Raw genomic sequence first — 27091 nt, 5'->3', positions numbered from 1 at the left:
GACTATTATTTATAGACTAATTATCACGGTTACATATTTAAACATATGTTTGCTCAAAAAAAAAAAGGTTACATATTAAACAATTCTAAAGTCAGCTCTACGGAATGGTTAAAGGTAATATTTAATTTTTCCAGAAGTTGAAAACGTCTAAAATATCCTTCCCTTATTATGAGTTGAACTTGTTCGTTTAAACAAAACAAACCTCAAAAAAAAAAAAGGCATCATCTCTTGTAGTTGTGGTTCGGTACCAATGGCTCAAAGAGTACATCTCCTTCTCTCTATAATCTTCTTTCTTACTCTTATTCGCTTTTCAAGTCAACAAGGCTTAAGTTTCGTCTACAACGGCTTTGACCAAGACCAAGGCTACATTCACCTCGACGGCGTTGCAAGAATCCATAACCCTGGTGGAATCTTGCAGCTAACCGACAACACGACTCTTCAAAAGGGTCATGCTTTCTTTAACCGTCCATTCGATTTCGGTTCTGATCAACCCATCTCTTTCTCGACTCATTTCGTTTGCGCTCTGGTCCCTAAACCAGGAGCTGATGGTGGTGGTGGTGGGCATGGGACTGCCTTTGTTCTATCTTCTTCCACGGATCTCACCCAAGCGTATCCAACTCAATACTTAGGACTCTTAAACACGTCCAGTAACGGTTCTCCTACTTCTCAAATTTTAGCCGTCGAGCTAGATACCGTCGAAACTGCGGAGTTTGACGACATCGACAATAACCATGTCGGTATAGACGAAAACAGTCTCCACTCCGTTGTCTCGGCTTCTGCTTCTTATTACTCGGAGAGAGAAGGGAGGAACAAAAACTTGACACTGTTGAGTGGAGATCCTATACATGTATGGATTGATTACGAAGATACTCTACTCAGCGTTACACTAGCTCCTTTAAAAATAGATGAAAAGCCACGTAAGCCTCTTTTGTCAAGAAACATCAATCTCACAGCAATCTTCCCTGGTGGAAAAGCATTTGTCGGATTTTCAGCATCAACTGGAACATTGGTTAGTTACCAGTACATCTTAGGGTGGAGTTTCAATTTCAGCACAAGTATCACTTCTTCATTACAGAGCCTCGACATCTCTAAACTCCCCGCGGTCCCTCATCCCAAAAAGAAACCTAAGAAAACATCACCTCTGCTTATCATTCTAGTGGTTATATTAGCACTCGTGGTAATGGCTGTTCTCGGAGGTGTGTTTGTGTACAGGAGAAAGAAGTACGCTGAAGTGAGAGAGCCGTGGGAAAAGCAATACGGTCCACTTCGCTATTCCTACAAAAGATTATATAAAGCAACGGGAGGGTTTAACAGTGATGGTCGTCTAGGGAAAGGCGGTTTCGGAGAAGTATATAAAGGAACTATGCCTAATGGAGGAGGAGATATAGCGGTGAAGAGACTATCCCACGGTGCAGAGCAAGGGATGAAGCAGTTCGTTGCTGAAGTTGTGACGATGGGAAGTTTACAGCACAAGAACTTGGTTCCTCTTCTTGGGTATTGCAGGCGAAAACGCGAGTTATTGCTGGTCTCTAAGTACATGGAAGGGGGTAGCGTTGATCAATACTTGTTTCAAGATGACAAACCGCCTCTTTCGTGGTCCCAACGAGTCGCGATTTTGAGAGATATTGCGTCTGCGCTCTGTTACTTGCACACGGGAGCTAGTCAAGTTGTTTTACACCGAGATATCAAAGCTTCTAACGTCATGTTAAATGGAAATCTACAAGGCTTTTTAGGAGATTTTGGGATGGCTAGGTTTGATGACAACCTCGCTGCAAGTGCAACGGCAGCTGTTGGAACTATAGGTTACATGGCCGTCGAGCTGACATCGACAGGAACATCCACTAGGACCGATGTGTATGCATTTGGTGCTTTCATGCTTGAAGTAGCATGCGGGAGGAGACCATTTGATCCCGAGATGCCGATCGAGAATCGACATTTGGTCAAGTGGGTTTGTGAATGTTGGAGAAAGGGCTCTCTAGTTGATGCTATGGATGCAAGATTGGGAGGTAAATTCTCACTTGGAGAAGTCGAAATGGTTTTGAAACTCGGGTTGCTATGTACATGCGTCGTACCAGATTCAAGACCAACGATGGAACAAGTGGTGCAATTCTTAAACAGACACCAAGAACTGCCTGATTTCTCTCCAGATACTCCTGGAATTGGAGTTTCTGTGCCGGTGTTGAGGGGAATACCTTCCTTGGCTATCACTTATACTTCAGAGATCTCATCACCGTCAATTTCTTCTTCCTCCGCCAATAATTCCATGTTCATTTCTCACACAATCTTATATGGTGATGGAAGATGAAAGCTGACAAACTTTATTCATTTCGTTGGTTGTATATATGTACCTACCTTATACATATCTCAATTCCAGTTATATTGTTATTGTAAATAAGAACGTGTCTTTGATTGAGTAAGGGATCATGTTGTAATAACTACCCAGTGTTCGTATGAATCTTTTTTTTTGTTTGAAACACGTGTTCTTATGAATCTAAAATAAGCGATCTGGTGTGTTTTGTGGGAAAATGTATTTTGAATGTATTTTGAATTTTGTGGGAAAGTGTTGCGTTTTGGTGTGTTTTGGTGTGTTTTGGTGTGTTTTGTGGGAAAGTGGGAAAGTGAAGCGATTTGGTGTGTTTTGTGGGAAAGTGTTGCGTTTTGGTGTGTTTTGTGGGAAAATGTATTTTGAATTTTTTGGCTTAAAATTTATTTTTATAGTTTTGGCGGGAAAATAGATTTAGAAGTTTTGGTTAAAAATGTGTGTTTTGTAGTTTTTGCGAGAAAATGCGTTTTGTGGTTTTATCATTTTTTCTGATTACAAAATGAAATTAGATTTAGGATTGTAATTTTTGAATTACATCAAAGATATAATATAAATATTATACCATTTTGACAGAACCATCTAGATTTAGATGGTTCAATTTGATTCAGCTAATTGATTTTAAAATTTTAATTTAAATGTAACTTATCTAGATAAGTTATCCAGATGATTTGTAATTTAAAGTCTAAGAGAACAAAACTCTCATCAGCTAGATGCCTCATTTGGACGAACATCCCACTGCTTTTGTTGTTTGATCCATTATTCTTCTAACCGGACACAATGCTATGTTTTTTTTATCTCAGTAGTACTCTGTGTTTGGCTCAAAAACTCCGAAGTTTATGCACATTTCTCTTCGATCCTATGTTTTTTTCTTTCTATATATACACTGAGTAGTTTATGCACTTTTTTTTTATATATACACTATAGTAACATACTAACATGCTATTCTTTTCCTTACAGTTTGTTTTCTTCTTACATTTCTCAGTTCGTTGAGTTGAATTTATAACTGGACTTGGTAGACCTATTTAGAAACTCCAATTATAATCAAAAAGTTGAAAAGAAAAAATCAGGAAACCTAAGAATAGCAGTCAACCCCTGACGGTAATGCTCAGATTGATTTAGCTCCTATGAAGGACAATTTTTAAACCTTATCTACTCTCTCTCTCTCTCTCTCTGCTTGTGCAATTTTAGCAAAAACCTTCAGGAGAAGAATTAACAGTGGTTATAATAGTCAACGATTCCTATCTTTTGAAACTTTGTCTAATAATAACCAAAAGAGCTTACAACCAAAGAGAGAGAGAATCATCAGCTGAAAAGGGTTGAAGAAAGTCAATTCTTTCTTTCTTTCTTCGCACGTCTTCTTTTAAACGAATTACCTAAAAACATATTCATCAAGAAAGAGAACTCTCTTTCTAATGGATTCTCCTGACTAAATATTCTTCCGGTTGAGAAATCGATTTCTCGACTTCATAACTCAGCAATGTCGAGCGGGAGGCTTTGTGGCTTCACGCCAATAACCTTCTGTCGCAAGCTCACGAGATTGCAGGTTTGTCTTTTACAATATACATCAGTTGTTTCTACTAGTATTTTATTTGTTAACCAAATGACAAAAGGGGTGTTGTGTACTGTTTTCGTGGCATTCTAGAAGCGTTTCAAAAGAATACCAAATATGTTTTCTTACATTTGAAGTTTTTTTAAATTTGCTTTTGCATGTCAATAAACTATACCCTAATTTCTTAACTATCACGTTTGCTTTTGCCTTAAAATGTTATTAAGGACAAGATTCATGATTTGTTAGACGTTTACATATTTAAAAGTTATTAGGGTTATTCAAACAATTTAATTCATATAAGTATCCAGAAAAAGCTATTAAGACTAAGAAAAAAGCTATTAAGTTTTTGTCAAAAAAAAGCTATTAAGACTAAGATGATATTGAAATAAGGGTTTCTGATGTTGTTTTAAGGTTGCAAGAGGGCTTGCTCTAAAAAAACTTATCAAGGGCAAACACGATTTTAGACGTGCATCCACATCAAAGAACAATCTCGAAGAAAAGAAGAGTAAAAAGATCAAAAGCACAGTTTCACAGACACCTTCCGTTGCAGAAGCTTCTCCAAAGAGCTTCAAATCTCCAAAACAAGCTACTGCTTCAGGCAGCGCGGTGTCTCCTTTGTCGGTAAAGCAGAAACCGAACACACCGAATCACAACGATTTCGAAGGTTCTTCACCAAAATGTACAGCAAACTTTATATTAATGGTGGAACTGAGGAAGAACATCTTCTCTTTCAGAGATATGATTGATTTGCCTTCTCTTGATGGTTCTCTATCTGTCACCGAGGTGATCATTTCTCTTGACATAACATCTTATATTCAGGGCCGGTCGTAAGATCTATGAAACCTGAAACAATAAAAGCCGGATTATCCATACACATATATGTTTTGAATAATGTGGGACTGGATAATCTATATTAAATATTTAAAATTTAGGGGTAAGGCAAATATTTCATCCATTTTTCCCGGGACCCGCCCTGATCTTATTACATATTACACTCGTTATATTTTATTCTTTTTTTTCGTTATATTTTATTCAGTTTTTTTTTAACACAAATTTTATTCGGTTTGGTTTTTTTTTAACGTTGATTTATTATGATATTACAATTATTAGGAACATTACATAGACGATTCGACAACCGACAATACTACCTGTCTTATGAAGATCTACGCATAACTGCATCATCTTCTTATGTATTTTCCGTGTTTGTTTTGCAGATCATAACACATACAATGAAGGATCTACAAAAGCTTTCTCCAGAGATTGTAACCATTAACCAATCTTTTGACATGGAAGGAGCTGAGATGGATAAGGTATACAGAAGGGTTTTAAACAGTTTATGAGTTAGATAATAAACATTACTTGCAAGAAAAAAAAGAAGTAAATAATAATTCTTGAGTTAGGGTTATTTGTTATACTTGATGAGTCTTGTTGATCTGATTGATGACTCCCAGAAATGCCCCAAAAACAGATGTTGATTTTCTTCTACGAGGATCTCAGAGCCATTGGTGATTCTTGGATTATGGATAGTGACTGGATTTATCGGTCCAAGTACAGGAACAGTGGAGTTGGCAAGAACAAGTCAGATCGTCTTGGTTTGTTCACTACAACCAAACACTTGTTGAAAGGATCTATCTTGATGAAACACTCTTCTTGAACTTTCTTTTTGTTTCTCTTTTGTAGTGGAGCATGTTTTAGCAGCTCTTGATGGGCTCATCAAGATGACAAAAGAAAGGTTTGGTATGATGGATCTTGACTCTGATGGAAGAAAGAGTTTTAAAGGTGTTCCATCAGAAGCAAGAAGAAGCTTTAGAAGATCTGTGTCTTATTCAGAAAGCAACAACTCTTTTTTCCCTTCTCCAATAACACCAAGATCGGTTATTCCTGGTACAATGATGTCTAGTAGTAGCTCAACGTCACCGAGTCTTTGGAACTTAAGAGCTCAAGCTTTGGATAAGTTAAGCCCTGTTGATTTGAAGCAGCTCGCTATGCGTATACTGTCACGTAGAGATTCCGACAGCCTTCTAGATCTTGATCTTAAGAATATTATAGAAGAAGAACAAGAAGAGAGTGAGAAATTAGGAGAGAACGATGAAGAAAACGACTCCTCTGTTTCAGAAACAGAGCATGGAAGTGAAACAGAGCATGTAAATGAAACAGAGCATCATATCAAAGGTTATGAAACAGAGCATGAGTCTGAAGGAGAGCATCATATTGAAAGTACTGGAACAGAGCATGTGAATGAAGAGGAGCATCATAACGAAGGTTCTGAAACAGAGCATGAGGATCATAGTGAACCTACAACTTCAGAGACAGACTCCACAGAATCTTTTCAAGAAGCAATCTCAGTAGCTAAACAGGCACCACCACCACCACCACCGTCTCCACCGCCACCGTCTCCCTCACCATCATTTCTAAATAAGAAAGCTACTCCTCTCTCACAGCCGCCACCACCGCCACCTCCATCATCACCACAGCCAGGAAGAAAGACTCTTTCGCCTCCACCACCGCCACCACCTTCAAGAGGACATGGCTCTGGAGATAATAGTCCGACCACGCCGGCACCTCCAGCACCACCAGGCAGCGGAAGAACCTTGCGTGGCAAGAGAACAACTAGCAAACTTAGAAGATCAGCACAAATTGCAAATCTCTATTGGGTTCTCAAAGGGAAGCTTGAAGGCCGTGGCGGCGTCGAAGGGAAAACATCAAAAGCAAGTAAAGGGCAACATAGTGTTCCAGATAAATCTCCTGTTAAAGGTGCAAGATCAGGAATGGCTGATGCCCTAGCAGAGATGACAAAAAGGTAAAGACTTGCGTCACAAGTCATCTCTTTATGTCTTGTGTTTTGAATTTTTTGTCTGTGTCACACAGGTCGAGTTATTTCCAACAAATCGAAGAAGATGTTCAGAAATACGCAAAATCGATCGAAGAATTAAAAACTTCAATACAAAAGTTTCAGACAAAAGACATGAAAGAGTTGCTCGAGTTTCATAGCAAAGTGGAATCTGTCCTTGAAAAACTAACTGATGAAACACAAGTACGTTGTCGGTCTTCATGTCTTTTAATGATGAATCTTTGTATATAAACCTTTGGTTTGGTTCTTTAGGTTCTCGCGAGGTTTGAAGGTTTCCCTGAGAAGAAATTAGAAGCCATAAGAACAGCTGGTGCCGTGTACAAGAAGTTAGATGGGATTCTGGTTGAGCTCAAGAACTGGAAGATCGAGCCGCCACTAAACGATCTTCTCGACAAGATAGAGCGTTACTTCAACAAATTCAAGGGAGAAATCGAAACGGTGGAAAGAACAAAAGACGAAGAAGCTAAAATGTTTCAGAGACACAACATTAATATCGATTTCGAAGTTCTTGTCCAAGTCAAAGAAACTATGGTTGATGTTTCATCAAATTGCATGGAGTTAGCACTAAAGGTATATATCATTGTTCAAGAAATTGCTAGGGCGAGAAGATTAACGTTTAGGAACCGCCTAGAACGATCTTTTTAAAGGATCATTTTAGAAAAAAATCGTTTCGTTTAATCAATTTGCCGCCTAGGCTTAGACCGATTTTTAGACTATTGGTATATATATATATAAATCAAAAATTTAGTTCTATGCAATGAAACTGACTAGATCTCTCTATGTTTTGTAGGAGAGGAGAGAAGCCAACGAGGAGGCGAATAACAATGAAGAAAGCAAGATGAATCATGTGAAGGAAGAGAGAGCTAAAAGGCTATGGAGGGCTTTTCAGTTTGCTTTCAAGGTTTATACATTTGCAGGAGGTCATGATGAAAGAGCAGATCATTTAACAAGACAACTTGCACATGAGATTCAGACAGATCCTGATCAAACAGATTCATCGAACTTGTCCTGAAGCCTGGAATGCTGAAATAAAGGAGAAATTGATGCTTGAAAGATGATTGTATATTTGCAACATAACATTTTTGTGGGTGTCTAGTTTTGATTTTGGACCAATTCAAAGAAACAGAGAATGATTTTCCATTTCCTATATATAATTACATGGACTGTTAATCTCATGTACACTCTAATCCGACGAAATTATGGGTTTAAGGCCTATAGGAAGCAATCAAGCAAAATAAACCATCAACGATAATGTTTCAAAAGAAACCATAAAAGTCAACGATACACTCTTTTTCAATAACATGATCTTCCATGATCATCTCGTTATCATCTATATGATCCTCTCTTTCTGTATCTTCCTCGATCATATCAATGTCTTCTTCTTCAGGTTCTTGAGAAAAGAAGGCTATTCTCTTCACTTCCCTTTCATCTTCTGTCTCCACAATCGAAGCTGTCAACATATCAAAGAGGTTTCAATTAGATCTTCTTGGAGTCAAATCAATCAGATAAAGACGAAAAACTAAGCTTGAGTTTATGGGTTTTATTATAGAACAAACTTACATATCTTTCTCTTTCCTAATGAAGTTTCTTCGTTTTGAAGAAAATTTTGCATATATGGGGTCTTGTCTTCATTTACTTCCATGAGAGAAGTGCCTGAGAGTTCATAGAAAAAACACAAAGATGTTGGGTTTGACATTTCTTTGATGAACAGATCTCTTAACGTTGTACTGAGTTATGAATTAAAAATGGCTATAGGATTTCACCACTGACAAACTATATATACTTTTAAACTATATATCCCAGTCTCTCTGTTTTACTGTTTAATATGCAAGTAATTAATTAGTAAAATCTTGAATATACTTTTCTTAGTTTGGAGTTAATGGTTAATAAATTGTTTTCCTTATACCAGAAAGAGTCAAAGATGATCCATCAACTTACAAAGTGACCTGTTTGAATTCAACCATTCGATCACCACCAATTAGTTAAAAAATTTCAACCCTAAGGAAAGTCTATGATGTGTGGACTTAAACATTTTAAGTAATTAACTTGTAATATCCTGAGTATAAAATTTATTAGTTTGGACTTGGAGTAAATGGTTAATCAATTTTTTTCCTTGTCAAAAGTTAACCATGAATACTGGAAAGAAACAAAGATCAAAGATGATACATTAACTTTCAAAGTGACCTGTTCAACTTCGACCGTTGGATCACCACCAATTAGTTAAGTTTTCAACCCTATAGAAAGTCAATGATTTGTGGACTTAAACATTTTAGTGACTAATATGCAAGTAATTAATTTGTAATATCCTGAATATAAATTTCCTAGTTTGGAGTAAATGGTTGATTATGTGTGGACTTTACATGTTCATTATTAGAATTCCCAATTATGTGTGGACTTATATGTTCATTATAACCACTCTTTTTTAGTAACACTACTGGCAACATGGGATTTACCACTACAAGACTGACTAAAGTTTTGAATTGTCAAGTTAAAACTTAAAACCATTCTTAAATTCATATTCTCATAAGATTTCTGCTAAGGTTTTCTACAGTGATCTTGCCTTCTAATTTACAAATGCTTTGCATCATGAGAAGTTTCTCACGAATGAAGTAATGAATCTGAATCAATACTTTTCAGCAGAAAAAAACTACTGAAAGACGCTTAAAATAAAAGGTGTTTTCACACAAGCATAATATGTGCATAAAGAGTAAAAACAAGAGCTTGTTTAAAGTGAACTTTGACACTAAATGCATGAGCCAGTAATCTGTACACGATCAGCAAAAAATGGTTGCAGTGTTGAAGCCTTACTACCGTCATTTTTAAGCTCCCCAATATGGTAAAATCTTACAACAACCCTGCACTATGACATAATCTTCAGTTAATTGTATGGTCTTGAGAAATAATCATTAGCATTATCTTTCACCACAACAAATGAAGACAAATAGATAGAGACTCATACCTACCGTAACAAACATAAAAAAACAAGGTCAGCTAATCAACTTTCAAATGCAACCACCGTGGGAAAAAGAAACAGTAATCTTGTGCGGCGCCAAGGTGACAAGAGAGAACCTTGCTTCAAGTAGATAGGGTTACTGTCTGACTTCAAGCTCCCAAAATATGGTAAAATCTTCAACAAATCTAAGAACCCGGCAAATATGATGTTAATGGATGTACTTAGAGTAATCAGTAACATTACATAAAATAAGATTAGATTCATACCCAATATCTCTGCCTCAAGTGGATTTTTTGCCAGCTAGAATGATAGAAATCTGTAACCCTCTGCTAAAGGCTTCATTGAACAAAATCCGAGTTTGCATATTCTGAAAACCAGGCAACCACGAAAGCAGTGCAACTGGAGCCATAACTATCAACCCAAAGAACAAGTCGTAGAGGCGAGCAACAGAGATTACTGTGTCCCAAACCACTGTTGATATCAGAAACGGTTTTAGTACTTGAGCTATGGATATCAATCCCCACCCCGTGGGAATAAAAGCCAAGAGACTTATCAACAGATCAACAACTGTGAGTTTAGTGAACTGCAGCAATAGCACGACCACAAGAACCGTGAGCCATATTACTAAGAACTGAATGAATCTGTATTTAATATGCTCCTTCACAGAGAATCTTTTCTGGGCGTAGATTGTTGTGATGTATATCGCAGCGATCCCGATGATGCATGCCCAAGAAATCAAGTATACACCAATGCTGGTCCGGTCCTCCGCAATGCGAAGATGGTACACAATGCTATACTGGAAAAAGAAGAACCGAAGATCAAGTAATATCTCGAGCAGTTTTCCCCACACTCCAGTTGTTTTCAGATGGTCTTGTTCCTCGTTCCACCAGGTAAACCAACTCTGATCTGCTTTTGTAAACAACCCGCCTCTGGACCATAGCCAACCCATGAAATCGTCGAAATCATAAACTGTTTTGAGCCAATCGAAACCAGATGGGTTAAACAGAAATGGAGAAATGATCCAGGATATGATAAGGAACCAGCTGGAAATCGTCATTAGTATGTAGACGAGAGAACTCTTAGCCAAGGGGCTATAAGCCGCATACACCAACAAGATAATCGCCAGCTCAATAGCCTTGTTGAAATGAGTTCGGGCATACAGTCTGTAGTTCTCAGCAAATTTCTTATGCTCCACGACAAAACCTCTTCCAGTGGCACGGTACTTGGCCCCACCGTGGAGTATAGTCCGACCAAAGTAATGGCTTCGAGTTCCCAAAGAAAACGTGTAGAAAAAGGATGCAAGTTGTAGCTGCATTGTTATGAAGTCCCAAATTGCTGGAAGAAATCCACGCTCGAGGTAGTTTTCAAGAATCATTGGAAGTGCGGTGAAAAGTCCTAGCTGAATTACAAATTGCTGATTCAAGATTGCACCAAGAGCCTCATTGCTGCTACTCCTATCCTTTGCTATTCTCTCAACACCACTAAGTGCTAGATAAAGCCGACCCCACAAGAATGCATAAACAGTGAATACAATCAACATTGTGTTGAAATAGTAGCCAACTGTTGTGTAGAAGAAAGAGAGCATTCTGAAAAAATCCAGCCTGTGACCCAACCTGTAAACGTCTCTGCTTAATGCTTGCTCACCATTACCACTTGCTACTTTTGCTTCAAACATAGAGATCTGATTCAAACCCACATCCCTCCCTTTTCCTACCTGAATGTATTCATGATGAGTCACGTTCCCACCTCTTAAAGTGCAATTGAATCCAGCAAATATATCCTCGCTTATATTTATCACTCTTGAGGCTTTGCTAATTCCACCTCGAGGGATGAACCAAAACCGATCAAATACATCAGGATGACCATAATGCATCCTCACTTTTAGTGGGTTGGCAAGCACACGCTGTCCTAGAGTTACAAAACTCGTTTCTTGAGAAGACATGAACCACGCAAGTGAAGAAACCGAACCAGTGAAAACTTTCTCACGGACTCCAAGAATAGTGGGCTTCCTAATGCCATAGTTCTTCTTGAAAGATTCCAACAAATTCCTCATCTTAAGGGCCTCTTCAAAATGGTTATCTTGATTCATATCAATGGTCTGAATCGCATCACCTCGTGTGAAGATTATAGCATGATTTTGGTTTTCTGGTTTGCCCTCACCAAGCTTCAAGGGGCCTGGCAGTCTGATTCGATAGATCTCCACCTCTTGCTGAAGTCGTTGATCAAATTTCACAAGAACCGAATAGTACTCGATGTTACCCAATCCTAGGTTAACCTCATCAACATATGCAATTCGAAGGGCCTCATGACTTTTCATCAGGAACAGAATCTCCTCAGCTCTATGGTCTCCTTTTGCTTTATGCTGTCCATAAACTTGGCATGCCACAACATATGTGAATTTCATCATAGCACTACCGGACTCGGACCCTTTATACAAGTGGCTTATACCACTGACCATTCGGCTTATTTCCTGAGAAGCTGTTGGTTGCAGTATGTTATCCCCACCATCACGTGTGTAGTAAGAACGGGGTGGCTCAGGGGCAATCTGAGTTCCCATGCTGATGTCCATTTCAGAAGCCGAATCAAGAAAGGCAAGCTTCTTCAAGGCACTATAATAATACATCATCCCTCGTACTGTTCTGGACAATGTCTGTCCCCTATATGAAGCCCAGAGGCGAAGATCCCTAACCTTCTTTGTCCAAATCTCATTCTCATTCTCCACTCCCTCTCTACGCATCCGCTCCACAAAATTCACCCATTCATCTACATATATTCTTTGAAGGTAGAACAGGGTCGAAATCCCATCCTCATTCTCAGCTCGGAGCATCTCTTGTCGATACATCACTTCCTCGTCATAGTAAGGAGTCAATACACTAAAAGCCATCATTTTTTCTACACTTGGAGCCTGGGGCATGTTCATAAAGAGAGAGTTGCTGAAGAAAGCAAGACGCTCCCTGGCCTCGAGATTCTTGGGCACATTATGCATTGGATCTCTAGAAGTAAGAATTGTATGCACCCGCCTTATCTGCCTATAAAAGACAACATCATCAGGAGGAGGGAGATTAATGGCATTGACAAACAGCAACTCCGTATCTGCATTCAAACTAACGGGCGCCAAGCCAAGCTGCCTTAACTGCTGAGTGCTCCTCCTAATTCTTGGAAATTCCCATGCGCAGAGTTCATACAGGGCTTGCAGTATATTAACAATCCTGAATACTTTCTTATCTGGATCCATCAGACGCTCAAGAAGTGATATTAGCTTCTCATGAATCCGGAGTAGCACTGTCAGCTTATATACCTCAGTTACCTTTCCGTTTTCCACATGTTCATCGATTTCGTTCAACAACCTGTTCACTATGGACTCCTCCTCTGTGCCATTTTTAACAATTTTACGAATCACAAATTTGATGCTATCAAAGGCTTCTATAACAGCACAACGCCTGTACTCGCTGCTACAGATTTTCGACCAAAGCCAGTGATCAGGAGCATCACAGAGCTCGTTTGCCTGGCTTAGCGCAAGTAGGAGCTCATTGCAAAGGAGGAAACACGGCCAACGAATAACCTGAATATTCCAACAATTAGGCGGCAACTCAAGTAGCTCAACCTCCCTGTCACTGATAAGATCTTCCTCTCTAAACGTTAGGATGATCTCATTCCACAACAATGCAAACCAAGTCGCTTCAACCTGACTAGATTCGATCTTGTTGAAAGGCTGACCAATCCCATAACGCAACTTCAGCCGGTGAATAGCATCACGAGCCTTTTTAAGAACTGTTGCTTTAGGACCCAAAAGACGCTCTTCAGGTTTAAGGTTAAACTGCATCGCACTTGCAAAGAACTGAAACCTGAGTCTCAACTGATCAATGTTCCGGATCTCCCCCAAGTGAGAAAACAGACCAATTGTTGCACCTACAAGTGATGAGTAGATCGAGTACCAGATTTGCAAATCCATCAGGTAAACCAATATAACAGGCAGCCACAGCATCACTACCGCTATCCTGTGAGTGCTTCCAAAAAACTCGTGCCAATTGTACGTCGCATTTTTCAAGTTGAGGAGCGCCCTGGTCGGAGGAATTAGAGGCCTGATTTGTAAGAAGTAACTGAAAATGAATTTAGTGGCCAATACAACAATCCAAAAGATTGAATACTTCACATTGTCCACCAGGCCTTCCCTCAACCCACGCCCAACAAAACTCTTGCTATAGAACCACCAAGTGAAAAAGTAAACAATTCCAAGATTCAGCTCTTCGACCCAGTTCCTTATGCAAGGCACAATGAAGAGCACAAGAGCCAACATCTCAGGTATAAGATACACGAATACTACCTTGAGAAACACGATAATCCTATCGTTTGCAGCTCGAGACCAACGACCATCCTGATTTTTCTGGCTCCAAATCCTTGCATAGAAGACCGAAAACAAAACAGTCCATGCCACAGCCACCAAAACCTTCAAAATCAGTCTGACAAAAAGCCAGAACGTTTCTCTGCCCACCAAACTATACTGAGTACTAGCGTCAAGCACAGACTGGAGAAACCTCAATCCCGCCCAGGATATGAAAACAGTCAACAACGCAACCTGCAATCAGAAGAATAGTTAACGGCACTATATATACTAACACAGCACAAGTGAAAACACACTTTCGATCGCAACAAAGGAAAGGCTTTTATACCTCCACATCCCTGTCTTGCCATGGAAACTGAACCCTACTCGTAGCGACGATAATAGCAGCTTGCAAGTAGAGAAGCAACAAGATCCATAACCGGTCAAAACTTCTAAAGATATTCCAGAACGACCTCTGCTCCACAAACCCCGTCTTCCCCACTCTACTGCTCTTAGGCGTTGTGTCAAAGAAGTTACTGGTACAGTCAAGAGGCCACTTAAGACTCTTCAAGGCTCTCTTCCTCCAGAAATACTCGTTAATGTCATCGTAATTTCTCCAAGCCGAGTGCGGCTTCGTCCCATTGTTACTACTCTCAACCTCCGTCTTAACCGTCCTGTAAATCGGCATAACCACACTCTTCAGATAAGCGCAGTCCCCGGAGAAAGAAGGCCAATAAGGCATCCCCGTCATGTCATCAAACTCCCCTCCCAGAACTTTGTTAAGCTCCATCGCCATGTGGTGGAAGATGTAACAGATACACTCCGGCATAAACCTGAGATTCGCGGACTCTCCCCAGATCAACAGATACAGAGCAACGTAAAGAAGCTCTCTCCGTAGATTCAAAACGACGTTGGTCTGATGACGGCTGTGAGCCGGGGAGGTGACGTGGCACCTCACTCCGAGGAACGAGCACCAGTTGGTGTAGTTGCGGAGGAGCTTCTTCCGGAAACGGCGGAGAACCGTCGGATCGAGGCCGTCGGGATGAAGAGGAGGAGGCTGGAGACGCATTTGGGAGTTGGCCAGGTGGAGGACGAGATTCTCCCGCTGGTTCCGGACATTGTCGCGCTGGAAACCGAAGAGGAGACCGAGCCAGTCCATCAAGTCCATGCGAGGCGTGAAATCGACGAACGGAGGCTTCGGAAGGTCTCCCACTACTTTGAGCGCCGCCGCCGCCGCTCTGACCTCCGGGTAACGCAGCGACGGGTGCTCCGTTAGGAAATCGTGGATCGGGATGATGTTGTACACCTCCTGAGGCGGCGCATGCGCGTTGGCGGCCGGAGATGGCCGGGGTCTCGTGCTCATCGTTGGGATTAAAACGGTTACTTCGCTTGGAATCTTTTCAAAATAATTTCATCTTTAAGTTTTCTTTAAGTTGTCAAAGACAGTGACGAAACGAAACTGTGCATAGAGATAATGGTGTTACTAAAAATAAAGTAATGAGGAGATAAGGACGTGTGTCGCGTCGTATGATAATACATGCGACTTTAATTAACGATCGTTGGATTTCTTTTTCGGTTTTGTTAGAGATGTGATCGTACGGTGAATATGAGGTAGGGTGAGCGTCCACGAAATGGAGACGTGTAGGGTTAGAGTAGTGGTGAAACACGTGCGACAACGCGCGTGTCAGAAGACCGAGACAAATCACCGAGATCGATAGAGAAACAAGACAAAAACGCACTATATATCCGTTATTCGATGCTCGCTCGTGGGTCTGAACGACGCCGCATTGACGAGGATTTAGACAAACTGGTGAAGGCAACTACTTTATGTTATACTGGCGAAGGTGCTTAATCTAATGAGGTATTAATGAAAGTGATGCCACTTTCGCGTTGGTGTCTTTTAGATTAAAAGAAAGTTAAGAACGTAATGAGCAAAACACTTGATAAACTCACGGGGGAATAGCGTTTGGAATAATCACAGTCGAATAAGAAAGCGTTTGGTAAATAGCACGTTCTTTGTTGGATTTTGATCCCTAAAAAAGCGAAACTTTTAGGCAGCCATCGAATCTTGTTGTCGTTCAATTTGTCATTTTTTGTATACGAGTCTTTTAAAACATTATAAGATGTCAAGACCAGAACTGTAATCTTCCCTTTTTTTTTGGGCACCAACTTTATGCTCTTCCCAAAGAAGAAAAAAAACATTTATTTTTGTCTAGCTATCTGGCATCCATACACATTAGTTAGTAATTAAAGAATCTTAATTTAAAGGCTTTCAAATGATACTCTCTTTTTTTTTTTGATCAAAGATACTCATTTTTAAATTTGTATTTGGATACGATTCACATTAATCATAGACTCATAGGTCCAAGAAACGGGTCAAAATCGTTCTATATAACCAGCTTCCAGCTCCTCTATTGACTTTTCAAAAATAAATAAAATAAAAAACAAATCCACATAATTTCCAAAATGTTCAATCCAAAATCCATCCGTCTAAATTTACGGATTATCCATAAACCACAAATATATTATTTATAATAAGAAGATTTCACATATTTTAAATTAATTTTATGTTTAAAGTATTATTAAAAATTCTAATTTTACCACAAACTTGATATCACTTCAAATTTACTTTTAGAAATGAATATCTTAATATATTTAAAAGATAAATGTATATTTTGAATACAATAAAATTATGAATATAAATTATTTATTACCTCTTTTAAAATTAAATAAATAATGTTAATTTATTAAAATTTTAGTTTGCCTAACTTTTGTAAATTTTTTGTTCTTAATTTTTACAAATTTGATAAAGTAAAATAAATTTGAAGAAAAAGTAGAAAGAGAAAGGAGAATTTTAGTTAGTAAGTGGATTTGGAGTCTTTTGTGTATATCAAACTGAGCAGATTCAAGGAAAACTGACCCAAAGTTCCTAAGTCTAGAAAACAAACATCACTCCTTTAATGATTTAGCCGGATAATTTAATCGCAGTTGGATATGGATAACTAATTTTATTGCAATATGTAGCATATATGTTTTAGTAATTTGATCTTATTTAGAGTTGGCTTGTGCTTATTTCTAAATTAGCATTCTTTGAATCTTTATTTGCGGTAAAAAAATGAATCTCTTTTGTTTTTTTTTTTGTTTTTTTGTTTTTTTTATGAAACTTAACTCAAAGTATCTAACTTTTTTTTTCTTTTTTCTTTTGTTTTTTGGCACAAATTTTTTGTTTTTGTTTTTTGAACACTGACACAAATTATTATTTTATTTATTTTACAATACAAAAAGTTGGAAAAAAATCCAAAAAGAAAACAAAAACACTAACAACAACAATACATGTATAAATGTAACGCCTTTACAAAACCTTGTATGTACACAACAAGAACCCAAGTTATCTTCCAAAATAACTACATTCTTGAAGTCTCTCAAGCCATCTTTGTATATTATCATCACCGCCCATCTAAAATAGAGCTATTCCAAGACGAAAGAGACACAGACAGAGACTGAAGTCTGAGCTGCTCTATGGTCGGATGCGACGAGCTTCCATACGAAAACTCTCTCGAACTTCGCCAAGACCCAAACTTCATCACCATCCATGACTCAACATCTTCACTACTTTCAGCCCCAAAGACCTCAGCCTTCTCGCCTTCAAACACTTGAACCACTTGTCTCATAGACGGTCTCTTCCCCGGATCAGGATGTGCACAAAGCAAACCAAGCTGCATAACTCTCTCTGCCTCACTAGTGTCCTGTGTCCTCACCATCCTAGGATCAAGTCCTCTCAGAATCTCACCTTTCTCTAACAAACCCCAAACCCAATCCATCAACGGTTTCTTCCCTTCTTCAATAGGTCTCCTCCCACACATCACTTCAAGAACCAGCACACCGTACGCAAAAACATCGGTTTGTGTCGAAGCACGCCCTGTCTTAACCACCTCAGGAGCTAAATAACCAGCTGTACCAACCACCCTCGTTGTCCTAATAGCTTGCTCATGTCCATGTACCCTAGCTAACCCGAAATCACTCAGCCTAGGGATCATGTCTCTGTCAAGCAACACGTTACTAGCTTTAATATCTCTATGTAACACCTTAGAGTCCCATCCTTCATGTAAATACAATATCCCTGAAGCCACACCTTTCAAAATCTGTATCCTCTCTTCACAGCTAAGCACATGTCTCCTCTCATCATCTTCCTCGAAGATCCACCGGTCTAAACTTCCATTCTCCATGTAATCATACACCAACATGAAGCTACCAACCTCCTTCTTACACCAACCTCTCAAAGAAACCAAGTTCCTGTGTTTCAACCGACCAAGACTCGAGATCTCGGCTACAAACTCTCTCATCCCGTCGCTACTCTCCTGCGAGATCCGCTTCACCGCAACTTCCACAGCTCCTCCTTGCAACAACCCTTTATACACTTTCCCGTTCCCACCGATCCCAATCACATTCTTCTCATCAAACCCTTTGGTCCCCGACTCAATCTCCTCGTACGAGATCCTGTGAGGCCAATACTCCATCTCCCAATCCTCCATCAACGCTCTCTTCCTCGCTCTCTCCATCCTCTTTCTCACCACAACAAACGAGACAAGACCCACCGAGGCGACAACCAAGAAACAGATCAGTGCCAAGACGGAAACAAACCACGTCTTCTTGAGGATCGAGTCTTTAGGTATAACAAACGAAGGCAAACCGGTTGTGATCAAACCATCACTCAAAGAGAAGTTAGTGTTACTGAAACTCCAAGCTAACACTATATGACTCTGAACCAATCTCCCCGTAGCCGCTGTGAACCCGACAAACATCTCATCTTCCATAACTCCAGAGAGGTTCAGTGGCTTGCTAAGCAAGGGAGTCTTAGGTCGGATCTTGCCAGCGAGCTGTATAGTAACGTTGACTATGGAGTCTCTGTAATCAATCCAGACCTGATAGTTTCTTCCGTTGTTAAGCTTCAAGGGGTTAAACACGGGACTCTCGTCTTCCGACCAGAACCCAGACGTGTTGGAAAAGACAGATTCGAGCGAGTTTAAATCGATTCCGACATGGTTAGCGTCGATGTCTTTAAACTCTTGGTTAGAGAAGACATCGAACTCAACGCCGAAGACGTGGTTGGTCGGGTCGCCGTTGTTGGTCAAGTTGAAGAGACCCAAGTGCTGAGCGGAGCTAGTTCCGTTGATTCCCGTGGAGGGCGCGAAGAGGAAGACGAGGCCGTGGCCGGAGAGGACGGCGTTCTTGGAAGGAGCCATGGCGAAGATGAAGGAAGTGGAGAAAGGTAGAACGGAGGAGGTTGCTGGGTCTTTTGTACGGACGGTGGTGTTGTACAGAGCACGACCTGTTGAGAATGATGTTTGGTTGGTTAAGGTGAGGACTTTGGATTCGATGGTCGCGTTTCCGAAGAGAGAGAGAGGCGAGGGGGAGTCATCGAAGAAGCCGTTGAAGATGAAATCGACGGCTGAGATTGGGTTTAGAAGAGAGGTGAGGAGAAGAAGGGTGGGGAGAAAGAGAGGAGCTTTCATGGCGGAGGAGGGAAGAAGCTACGCGTGAGGTTAAGTGTCATACTTGGGGATTGATAATGGCTTTTGAGCAAATATTAGTACGACAGTTGTTGAAAGGGAAAGTTGGACCCTTTACATGAAAGGTTTGATTTTTCATACTTACTATTTTTTTTATTCACCGTTACTGTTTTGTTTCGTCAAAGTTTTTGACTTATTTTTGGGGATTAAGTTTCTTGTACTTTGTTGTACTCTTGGTCTGAAAGTGTTATATATGAGTAATTTATTACGAAGTGAAGACTTTTGCAAATTTCCTCTTTGAACAAAAAGATAAGAAATGTCCTAAGCTCAACTACAATAGCCGAATTGAGAAGGAGACGTTTAGACAAAGATAATGTAATTATTTGATTATATGGAAGTGGTTTTGGATCTAGAAGTTTATGACAGCCTATAATTTCATATTTTATTATTTTTAGTTCTATAGTTTGTACTTTGTACATGATACAATTATTGAAGTTTGGATTTTGTGCAAAGTGATTTTGCCACATATCTTTTCTACAATCAGTTTTACAAAAAAAAATATATGACATGGATAAATTCATTTAATGTTAAATTATATTTTTGGCAAACGTATTAGAATATAGTAATAATTCATATATTACATATAATATTGATATATTTTTTTTGGTAAACTTTCTAAAAATATGGTAATAGCTTATACATCATCTATAAAATAAATATATTCATATGTAACATTTCAAATTTTGGAATATTATTATTTTTGTATAATTATACAATTTGTATTACTAAAACTTTCAAAAAATTCTACGATTTTAAAAAAATTTAAATATCTAATCGTAAGACTATTAGTTTCTTATATATCAACAAATTTTATAAATATTGTTTAGGCTAAATTTTTTATAATTATACAATTTTATATCATTTTATTAGTTTTATACAAATTGATTTAATATATATCAAATATATATTAAATATTAGTAAGAAAATAGTAAAATCTATAAAATTTAATAAAATTTATTTTTAAATATAAGTTAGATTTGAGAACATATATAACATTTAAAATTCGAAATATTTTTAATTTTTATAATTATACAATTTGTATTACTAAAACTTTCAAAAATTTCTACAATTCTTAAAAAAATTAAATATCTAATCATAAGATTATTAGTTTCTTATATATCAATTTTTTTATAAAAATTGTTTAAGCTAATTTTTTATAATTATATAATTTTATATCATCTTATTAGTTTTATACAAATTGATTTAATATATATTAAATATTAGTAAGAAAATAGTAAAATCTATAATATTTAATAAAATTTATTTTTAAATATAAGCTAGATTTAAAAAATTCCTTACTGCACATGGTGCAGAAAAATACCTAGTTGTTATATATTACTGCATTAGTGATTTAATACCAAGAGAAGACTTTTGCAAGAACTTCATTATATCAGTATATATTTTATTTATTTTTATTATTAAATTTTAAAAGTAGAAAGCTAAGTCAATGGGATTAAAATACTCTGTGGAGTTTTTAAAAAGTTTTTTCATATGAAAACAGTTTCTCACCATTTCTCTCTCTCTTTTCCCAAACTCTTTTCTCATGTATTCTATTTTGAGAAACTAGTTGAGATTCTGATGAAATGATATTCTAATTTCTTCTTCTTTTCTTTTCTGGAGAAGAGGAGGAAGAGAGGGGGGAAGGGGGGAAGAGGGGATGGGGGGGGGGGGGGGGAGAACTCTAGATTTCTCTATCAAGAATTAAATTTTATGGGACGGACCAGATATGTGGACCCGGATTCAGATTCGTGATATTAATATTTGGATTTAGATTCGTGCCTTCAGAATATCCGGGTTTTGGATATCCGCCTTAATATTGTATTATCCGCGAGTATATGGATCTACTAAAAATAATAATAATTTTAAAAAATCGTTTTTAAATACTAAATTTTTTAAAATAGTATATTAATTAAACATTTATACAAAATTCCAAAAATATATATAAAGAAGATTATAAAAAATAAAAATATATTATAAAACTAGTTTTACGTATAAATATTAATATATCACTATAATTATTAATAATTTTTTTAATTTAATATCTTTTAAAAAATTGGATTCAGATATCCAGACCTAAAATTAAGATATCCAGATCCGTCTTTGATGTTTTACTATTCGGATCTGGATCCGGGCATCTGGATATCCTACTTTCGGAGCGGATCCAGATTGTATCTCGGATCGGATCCTGGATAATAAATCTCAGCCCTAATGCAAAATACCAACTAGATTTTGACCCGCACAACCGTACGGATGATCATGTTATCTCTACAGACATAATTAATTGATAATATTTATCATATTACTAATTGTTTAATACTGTATAACATTTTATTTATAGTTCACATGCAATAATTTAATTTATTTGTTTTAAATTTTCAGTGATAGCATATTTTAAATAATGTGATATAAAATTCTAAATTGAAAAATATTAGGGAAATTGCCTAAAATATCATTTTCATAGTACCACTTTTCATTTTTACACTAACCACTTTTACCAGCAGTTTTAGTGAATGGTTTAGATTTGAAAGTTTAAGATTTAATCCAAAGCTACAAAATTTATTGTATTGTAATCAGGATGGTCTTTAACACATCAAGATAAAATCTTGGCCTAGGATCTTCAAAACAGTATTTTTCCATTTCAATTTACTCGTCGTTGTGGATCGTTTTAAAGTAAAATTTTCGTTCAAAATAAATATTTTTTTATGAGCTTAGTATAAAATTTATTAATTTATATGTTATTTTTCTATTGGTTGAATGTGGTTATATGTATTAGTAATGATGTTTTATATAAATAATATACTATAAAATTAAATATTTTTAAAATTTGTGTGCATAAACTTAAAAGATATAAATAAAATGAAATGGAGAGAGAGTAATAATTATTGTATATAAATCCAATGATTTTAGGGCCCGCCCTTGGTATAATGCAGCTGCATTAGATATGAAAACGAAAGGGTCAAAAGACTAAAAATCTTTTTGTGAACTAAAAGAAGATAATATGGGTGTTAAATGGTTTGTTCAGTCTCTTGTTGTTAAAAAAAAAAAAAAATGGTTTGTTCAGTGTTCACATAGGTAAAGTGCGGGGAAAAGAGGAGAAATCCGGCGTTTAAGGAGTTATGAATTTATGACGCATCCAGAATGTTCTTGGTCAACGCGTATTTGCCTTGAGACAGAAAACTATTAATATCGTATTTGGTTTAAATTAGAATAATAAAATCTGCTAATCTTTGTGTATATAAAAAACTACATCCACAAATATGATTCTTTATAAAATACAGCTGTACTAAAGAAAATACAGTTGTACAGAATACATCAAGAAATGTTGAAAAAGAAAAGATGACATGCTAAAAAGATATTTATATCGTATAGGGTCAATTATATACTGGTAAATATATAAATCTATACTATACTAAAAGGTGAATATAATCAACAGAGAAGCTGTCCACGTAGGCAGATTAAATCAGCCAATAGGAAGCTGGTTTTTTGCCATGTCATTCGCGCTATTAATGGATCCGTGATATATCTTTATTTGGCCCAAAAGCCCATTCGAAAACAAGCCTTTTTGGTGGTTGAATCAACTCCTCCTTTTTCGTCGTTTACGCTTTTGTAACCGAGAGACGATCAAACGACACACGACTCCATCACTCTGCAATCAATCCTTCCGAGCTCTAATCTATGGATTCTTTTCGCCTTTCTCCCTCAAAGTTTATTTATACCACTCTGATTTTTCACAACTTCTTAATCTCCCTTTCCATCCTCGAAAAAAAAAACCAGACCATGAATCCCGACAACAAAAGCCCTGTTTCCGGCGACCTTATGTCGAAGAAAGCAGCTTCCGCCGGCCCGATCAAACCTACTGTCGAATCCGGTGTCTCTTCAGCCAACTCTGTCTCTGTCTTTCCTGTTGCGGAGAAACCAAACGGCAAGTCCGTTGTGTGTTTCGATGTGCCTATCAAACGTCGGGGTGGAACCGGTGTCCCCTCCGCAAAAACTGCTCAAGTCGTATTCTTTAGAGATGTCAAGTTCTGTTTTGTTCAAGAAACAGAACCGAGCTGTCCTTGAGAGGAGAGAGGACAGAGTTCCATGAGAAAGTGATGGTAAGAATCAAAAGTCTGGGAGAGGGCAGCTTTAGAAGCTAAGAATCAAAAAGTTTTATCAGTCTTTGTATACCAAGGTAGAGAAAAGATCTTTGATTCTGTGATCACTGATCTCATGATACATAAGCTTATAAAAGTTATATTTGTTGCTACTTACTTAGATCAATAGTTTCATGTGTTTTTAACTTCGTTTCGTATCATCCATGATTATAAGTTATATTGATGGTTCTCTGGTTTCCCAACGTATAGTTAGAATATGATTTAAGAATGATGCAATAAGACCTCTCTCTTATATGATTATGACTAATATTGGGGGTTTCTACTTTTTCAACGTCATTAAAAGCAACGATATGAGATTGGGACCAGTGTGGTTAAAGTTGAAAGGTGCACCTGAAGAAGTAAAAAAAAAATAATAGGGAGAAGATAAAGCTGTTGAAGGTGTGTTATAAATCACTTACACTAATTTTTGGTTATGTTTTTAGCTTCCAGATGATGGCGAAATCATGTTTTAACTGTTATGAACATCTGTTTTTTCTTCTGCAGCGAAAGACTACTGGCCTTTGGTTTATTGAACTGAAGAACAATGAAATTACAACTGAGAAAGTTTGTGAGGGATACTCTTCTTTTGTTTGTTTTTTTAAAGAAAAGTAGTTCTCTTAATATTCATGTTTTTGTTTCCCATAATTCTAGGTAACTGAGGTGGTGGTCTCAAGTACCTTAACGATATCAACTAGAACAGGGTTGAAGAGCCAAAAGGGTTCAAGCTTGAGTTTTTCTTTGTTCAGAACCCTTACTTCAAGAACACTGTCTTGACCAAGACATATCAGATCGATCAAGGAGTAAGCTGAGTGTTAAAGGAGATTAAAAATATCACTGGGCGATTAGATTCCACCATAGAGGAAATCAGAGTCCCATCCCCATCTTCAAAGTGCAAGTTACCGGATAGGCAAGAGAGGGGAGCGAGGATCTGAAAGCTCCGGATATTTTTATTCATCTATTTCTTTTCTATTGAGAAGTAAGAACATCACCAATTATCTTTTTGAGGGCTTAGTTGTCTAACTATAGTCTTCATGTTTTTCATCAGGATCACTGGTTTGTTAGTCCATTTATAAATGTGTATGAGCTGCTGCATAGCACACCAACAATGTCGGAGGAACATAAGTTTTTTAAAGTTCTTCCTTTTTGATTGCTTTGATACATCTGCTAGCAAATTGTCATACTATGTTCTGTGTTAAGACTTAAATGAATGAGTGAACTCATATTAGTTAATCCACATATGAGTACTCAGTGGAAGTGTTCCACGAAGTTACTTTTGTATGCATCCAAATACACTCACGAGTTTGAAGATGTTTCTGGATTTGGTTGGCCATATGAAGCTGACCTTTCTCATGGTCAGGCACATTGATTGCCAACAAGAACGCTGAGCTGCAGCACTGACGGGTATCTCTAAGAACATAAAGCATAATGCTAATGTCAAGTTCATTTAAGGTCATAGAAAGGTAGGCTGAATCTCAAAATTTATATATTCAGCTATCTTTCTGTGTTTGATATGCACTTCTATGTATTCTTGGTTGAATATGGATTTAGAGCTTGGTTTTGTTTGTATGCAGGTTAGACACTTACACTGTTGATGTTTGTGGTGGAATCACCCCATTCTTGACACTCCAGGAAGAGTGTGCCGAATCTGATGTCACAGTTGATCTGCCTTCCAATACCAACTAATATTTGGGACTGATAACTCAATGTTGTCGTCTATATATCATTTTGGCGAGTTTATCACATTTGAACCCGTCATATATTTTTTTTCGCTTTGATTAAATTTAGTAAGTTAGTATTTTCTAATTTAATAATCCCATGATGGATGATATAGAAAAGCAAATTGTTAAAGTAAAGTCGAGATATCTTCAATATATAAGAAGAAAAGAAATAAACCAAAACTTGCAAAACAAAAATTTTAGTTTGTGGTAGTGTCATAATTACTCTAAAGATAATTGACATCCTTTACTTTATTCGTCAAATAAACGATTAACAGATTATTAGAGTGTATATGTTATTCTACTTAACTAAAGTATCGGTGTCTGGTGCTTATGATTTCATTTTTAGAAAATGTGATTCCAACTTACAACTACCTAATAAATCTTAGAAGTCTATAAGAAAAATGAAAACCACTAATTTCTGGTTTCATCATAAAAAATTAAAATTAATAATTAATTTTTCGTCATATGTTTAAATATATTACTTCAGTCCCTATTTAAAAATAGATGAGATTTTACACACCCAGTAAAAAATATACCCATAAGTTTAAGAGCCATATCTAATAAGCTACATGAACACAGTCACCGCTATAACTAACTTGAGGAAGTAAGATCTCCAATATTTCAACAATTGGTCAGACCGGATAGATATTACAAATAATATGAAAGAGTTAGCAAAGGCAAACACGTAAGCAATAACTGTAGACAATATGATGGACAACATCACAGACTCAGGTTATTTCTTTATGATGGACAACATCACAGACTCTATTCTCCAGAATACTTTAATTCCTTCTTACAATATTTAAGTTATTATAAGCAACCCTTTCATTTTTTTACATGCACTTAATATCTACCAGATTTCAAATAATTGTGTAAAATAGAATACGTCAAACCCAGACAAAACCCAAAACTTATGATCTTAAACTAAACAATTTCAACACTTATCCGCGCATAGCGCGGAGTTTGAATCTAGTAATACTAATATGTACTGGATGATGAATGACGAGTGATGTTAATCTGAGTAACAAAAGCATTTTTTGGAATATCATGCATAATATTGTTAACACCGTCTGTAACACTTCCAGACCGTCCTAGACATATGTCGATTCATCGGCCAACAATCAAACAAAAACATGATCGACGAGCCGACCAACACCAAGGATTGGAGATGAAAGGTCAATCAGCCACCTAACAATCAAACAAGAACATAATTGACCGTCTAACTCAGCACCATGGTCCGGCAGCGCTACGTGACAGGCCATGGACGATTCAGTCGGAGTTGCGAAACTTACTCCGCAATTTAGACCAGTTCATCCACTAACTGGTCCCGCTAAATCTATGCACAAGGCTTTGCAACCCGTACCAAAAGTTAAAGGTTTATGTTAGATTGATGCCTAAGACTTTTCAACCCGTACCAAGACCTAACGTTGTACCAGACCGGACTAGTCAATTATTAGAATACTTATGATGCGCATATAAAATAATTACCTTATTGATTCAAAGAAATATTCATACATTGAATAATTTAAGACTGGGCCCGGCCTAATACCAAGTCGAGTCAACATAACAACATACAAAATACCGTTTACAAAAGACATAAAAATCTAAGTTTACATTCCTCGACATAGATAAGTTTGAACTCCACTTAAGTGACAAAAAAATTCAGAAGA

At 37.4% G+C, this 27091-nt stretch overlaps 5 protein-coding genes, 1 long non-coding RNA gene and 1 other non-coding gene across 12 annotated transcripts; 3 read left to right on the top strand and 4 right to left on the bottom strand.

Annotated features, from left to right (window-relative positions):
- Positions 1–250: 250 nt before the first annotated feature.
- On the top strand, positions 251–3132 carry LOC108827509 (putative L-type lectin-domain containing receptor kinase I.1). Its single transcript, XM_056994312.1, has one exon. The coding sequence runs from the start codon at positions 251–253 to the stop codon at positions 2303–2305; it is 2055 nt and encodes a 684-aa protein (XP_056850292.1). The 3' UTR covers positions 2306–3132.
- Positions 3133–3506: 374 nt separating this feature from the next.
- On the top strand, positions 3507–7757 carry LOC108826324 (uncharacterized protein At4g04980). The gene is made up of 8 exons (XM_018599710.2): positions 3507–3866; positions 4284–4655; positions 5087–5182; positions 5341–5464; positions 5553–6672; positions 6741–6906; positions 6976–7293; positions 7514–7757. Exons 1-8 carry the CDS (start codon positions 3801–3803, stop codon positions 7733–7735), a joined length of 2484 nt encoding a protein of 827 aa, XP_018455212.1. The 5' UTR covers positions 3507–3800; the 3' UTR covers positions 7736–7757.
- Positions 7758–7958: 201 nt separating this feature from the next.
- LOC108826325 (uncharacterized) lies at positions 7959–8472 on the bottom strand. The gene is made up of 2 exons (XM_018599711.2): positions 8284–8472; positions 7959–8173 (listed from the first exon to the last, which is right to left on the bottom strand). The coding sequence occupies exons 1-2, from the start codon at positions 8417–8419 to the stop codon at positions 7980–7982; spliced, it is 330 nt and encodes a 109-aa protein (XP_018455213.1). The 5' UTR covers positions 8420–8472; the 3' UTR covers positions 7959–7979.
- An 870-nt stretch (positions 8473–9342) lies between these two features.
- On the bottom strand, positions 9343–15464 carry LOC108827579 (callose synthase 11). 4 transcript variants are annotated; one of them, XM_018601011.2, is made up of 4 exons: positions 14347–15464; positions 9943–14252; positions 9683–9861; positions 9343–9583 (listed from the first exon to the last, which is right to left on the bottom strand). In XM_018601011.2, exons 1-2 carry the CDS (start codon positions 15358–15360, stop codon positions 9957–9959), a joined length of 5310 nt encoding a protein of 1769 aa, XP_018456513.2. In that variant the 5' UTR covers positions 15361–15464; the 3' UTR covers positions 9343–9583; positions 9683–9861; positions 9943–9956. The 4 variants fall into 4 exon arrangements, with proteins under 4 accessions (XP_018456513.2, XP_018456512.2, XP_018456511.2 ...); XM_018601010.2 differs by having other exon boundaries at positions 9343–9578; XM_018601009.2 differs by having other exon boundaries at positions 9687–9861.
- On the bottom strand, positions 12235–12313 carry LOC130500539 (small nucleolar RNA J33). The gene has a single exon (XR_008939160.1). It is a non-coding gene; the product is annotated as a small nucleolar RNA J33 (small nucleolar RNA).
- Positions 15465–17241: 1777 nt separating the features above from the next.
- On the bottom strand, positions 17242–19705 carry LOC108823437 (L-type lectin-domain containing receptor kinase VII.1). The gene has a single exon (XM_018596638.2). The coding sequence runs from the start codon at positions 19508–19510 to the stop codon at positions 17444–17446; it is 2067 nt and encodes a 688-aa protein (XP_018452140.2). The 5' UTR covers positions 19511–19705; the 3' UTR covers positions 17242–17443.
- A 3451-nt stretch (positions 19706–23156) lies between these two features.
- Positions 23157–24881, top strand: LOC108826511 (uncharacterized). Of its 3 annotated transcripts, none has more exons than XR_001945467.2 (4): positions 23157–23741; positions 24008–24102; positions 24208–24267; positions 24355–24881. It is a non-coding gene; the product is annotated as an uncharacterized LOC108826511 (long non-coding RNA). The 3 variants fall into 3 exon arrangements; XR_001945466.2 differs by having other exon boundaries at positions 24208–24271; XR_001945465.2 differs by having other exon boundaries at positions 24208–24881.
- Positions 24882–27091: the final 2210 nt, after the last annotated feature.

The sequence above is a fragment of the Raphanus sativus genome, chromosome 9, assembly GCF_000801105.2.
Source record: "Raphanus sativus cultivar WK10039 chromosome 9, ASM80110v3, whole genome shotgun sequence".
NCBI classification, from domain to species: Eukaryota; Viridiplantae; Streptophyta; class Magnoliopsida; order Brassicales; family Brassicaceae; genus Raphanus; species Raphanus sativus.
Note: the sequence above shows the minus strand (reverse complement) of the source record. Positions and strands in the feature narration are given on the sequence as shown.

Coding starts and splice junctions, on each gene's coding strand:
- LOC108826324 (XM_018599710.2), top strand. CDS start 3,801: ATGTCGAGCGGGAGGCTTTGTGGCTTCACGCCAATAACCTTCTGTCGC. Junction 3,867..4,283: donor GCAAGCTCACGAGATTGCAG/GTTTGTCTTTTA, acceptor TGTTGTTTTAAG/GTTGCAAGAGGGCTTGCTCT. Junction 4,656..5,086: donor GTTCTCTATCTGTCACCGAG/GTGATCATTTCT, acceptor TTTGTTTTGCAG/ATCATAACACATACAATGAA.
- LOC108827579 (XM_018601011.2), bottom strand. CDS start 15,360: ATGAGCACGAGACCCCGGCCATCTCCGGCCGCCAACGCGCATGCGCCG. Junction 14,253..14,346: donor GGCAAGACAGGGATGTGGAG/GTATAAAAGCCT, acceptor TTCTGATTGCAG/GTTGCGTTGTTGACTGTTTT.
- LOC108827509 (XM_056994312.1), top strand. CDS start 251: ATGGCTCAAAGAGTACATCTCCTTCTCTCTATAATCTTCTTTCTTACT.
- LOC108826325 (XM_018599711.2), bottom strand. CDS start 8,419: ATGTCAAACCCAACATCTTTGTGTTTTTTCTATGAACTCTCAGGCACT. Junction 8,174..8,283: donor ATTAGGAAAGAGAAAGATAT/GTAAGTTTGTTC, acceptor ATATGTTGACAG/CTTCGATTGTGGAGACAGAA.
- LOC108823437 (XM_018596638.2), bottom strand. CDS start 19,510: ATGAAAGCTCCTCTCTTTCTCCCCACCCTTCTTCTCCTCACCTCTCTT.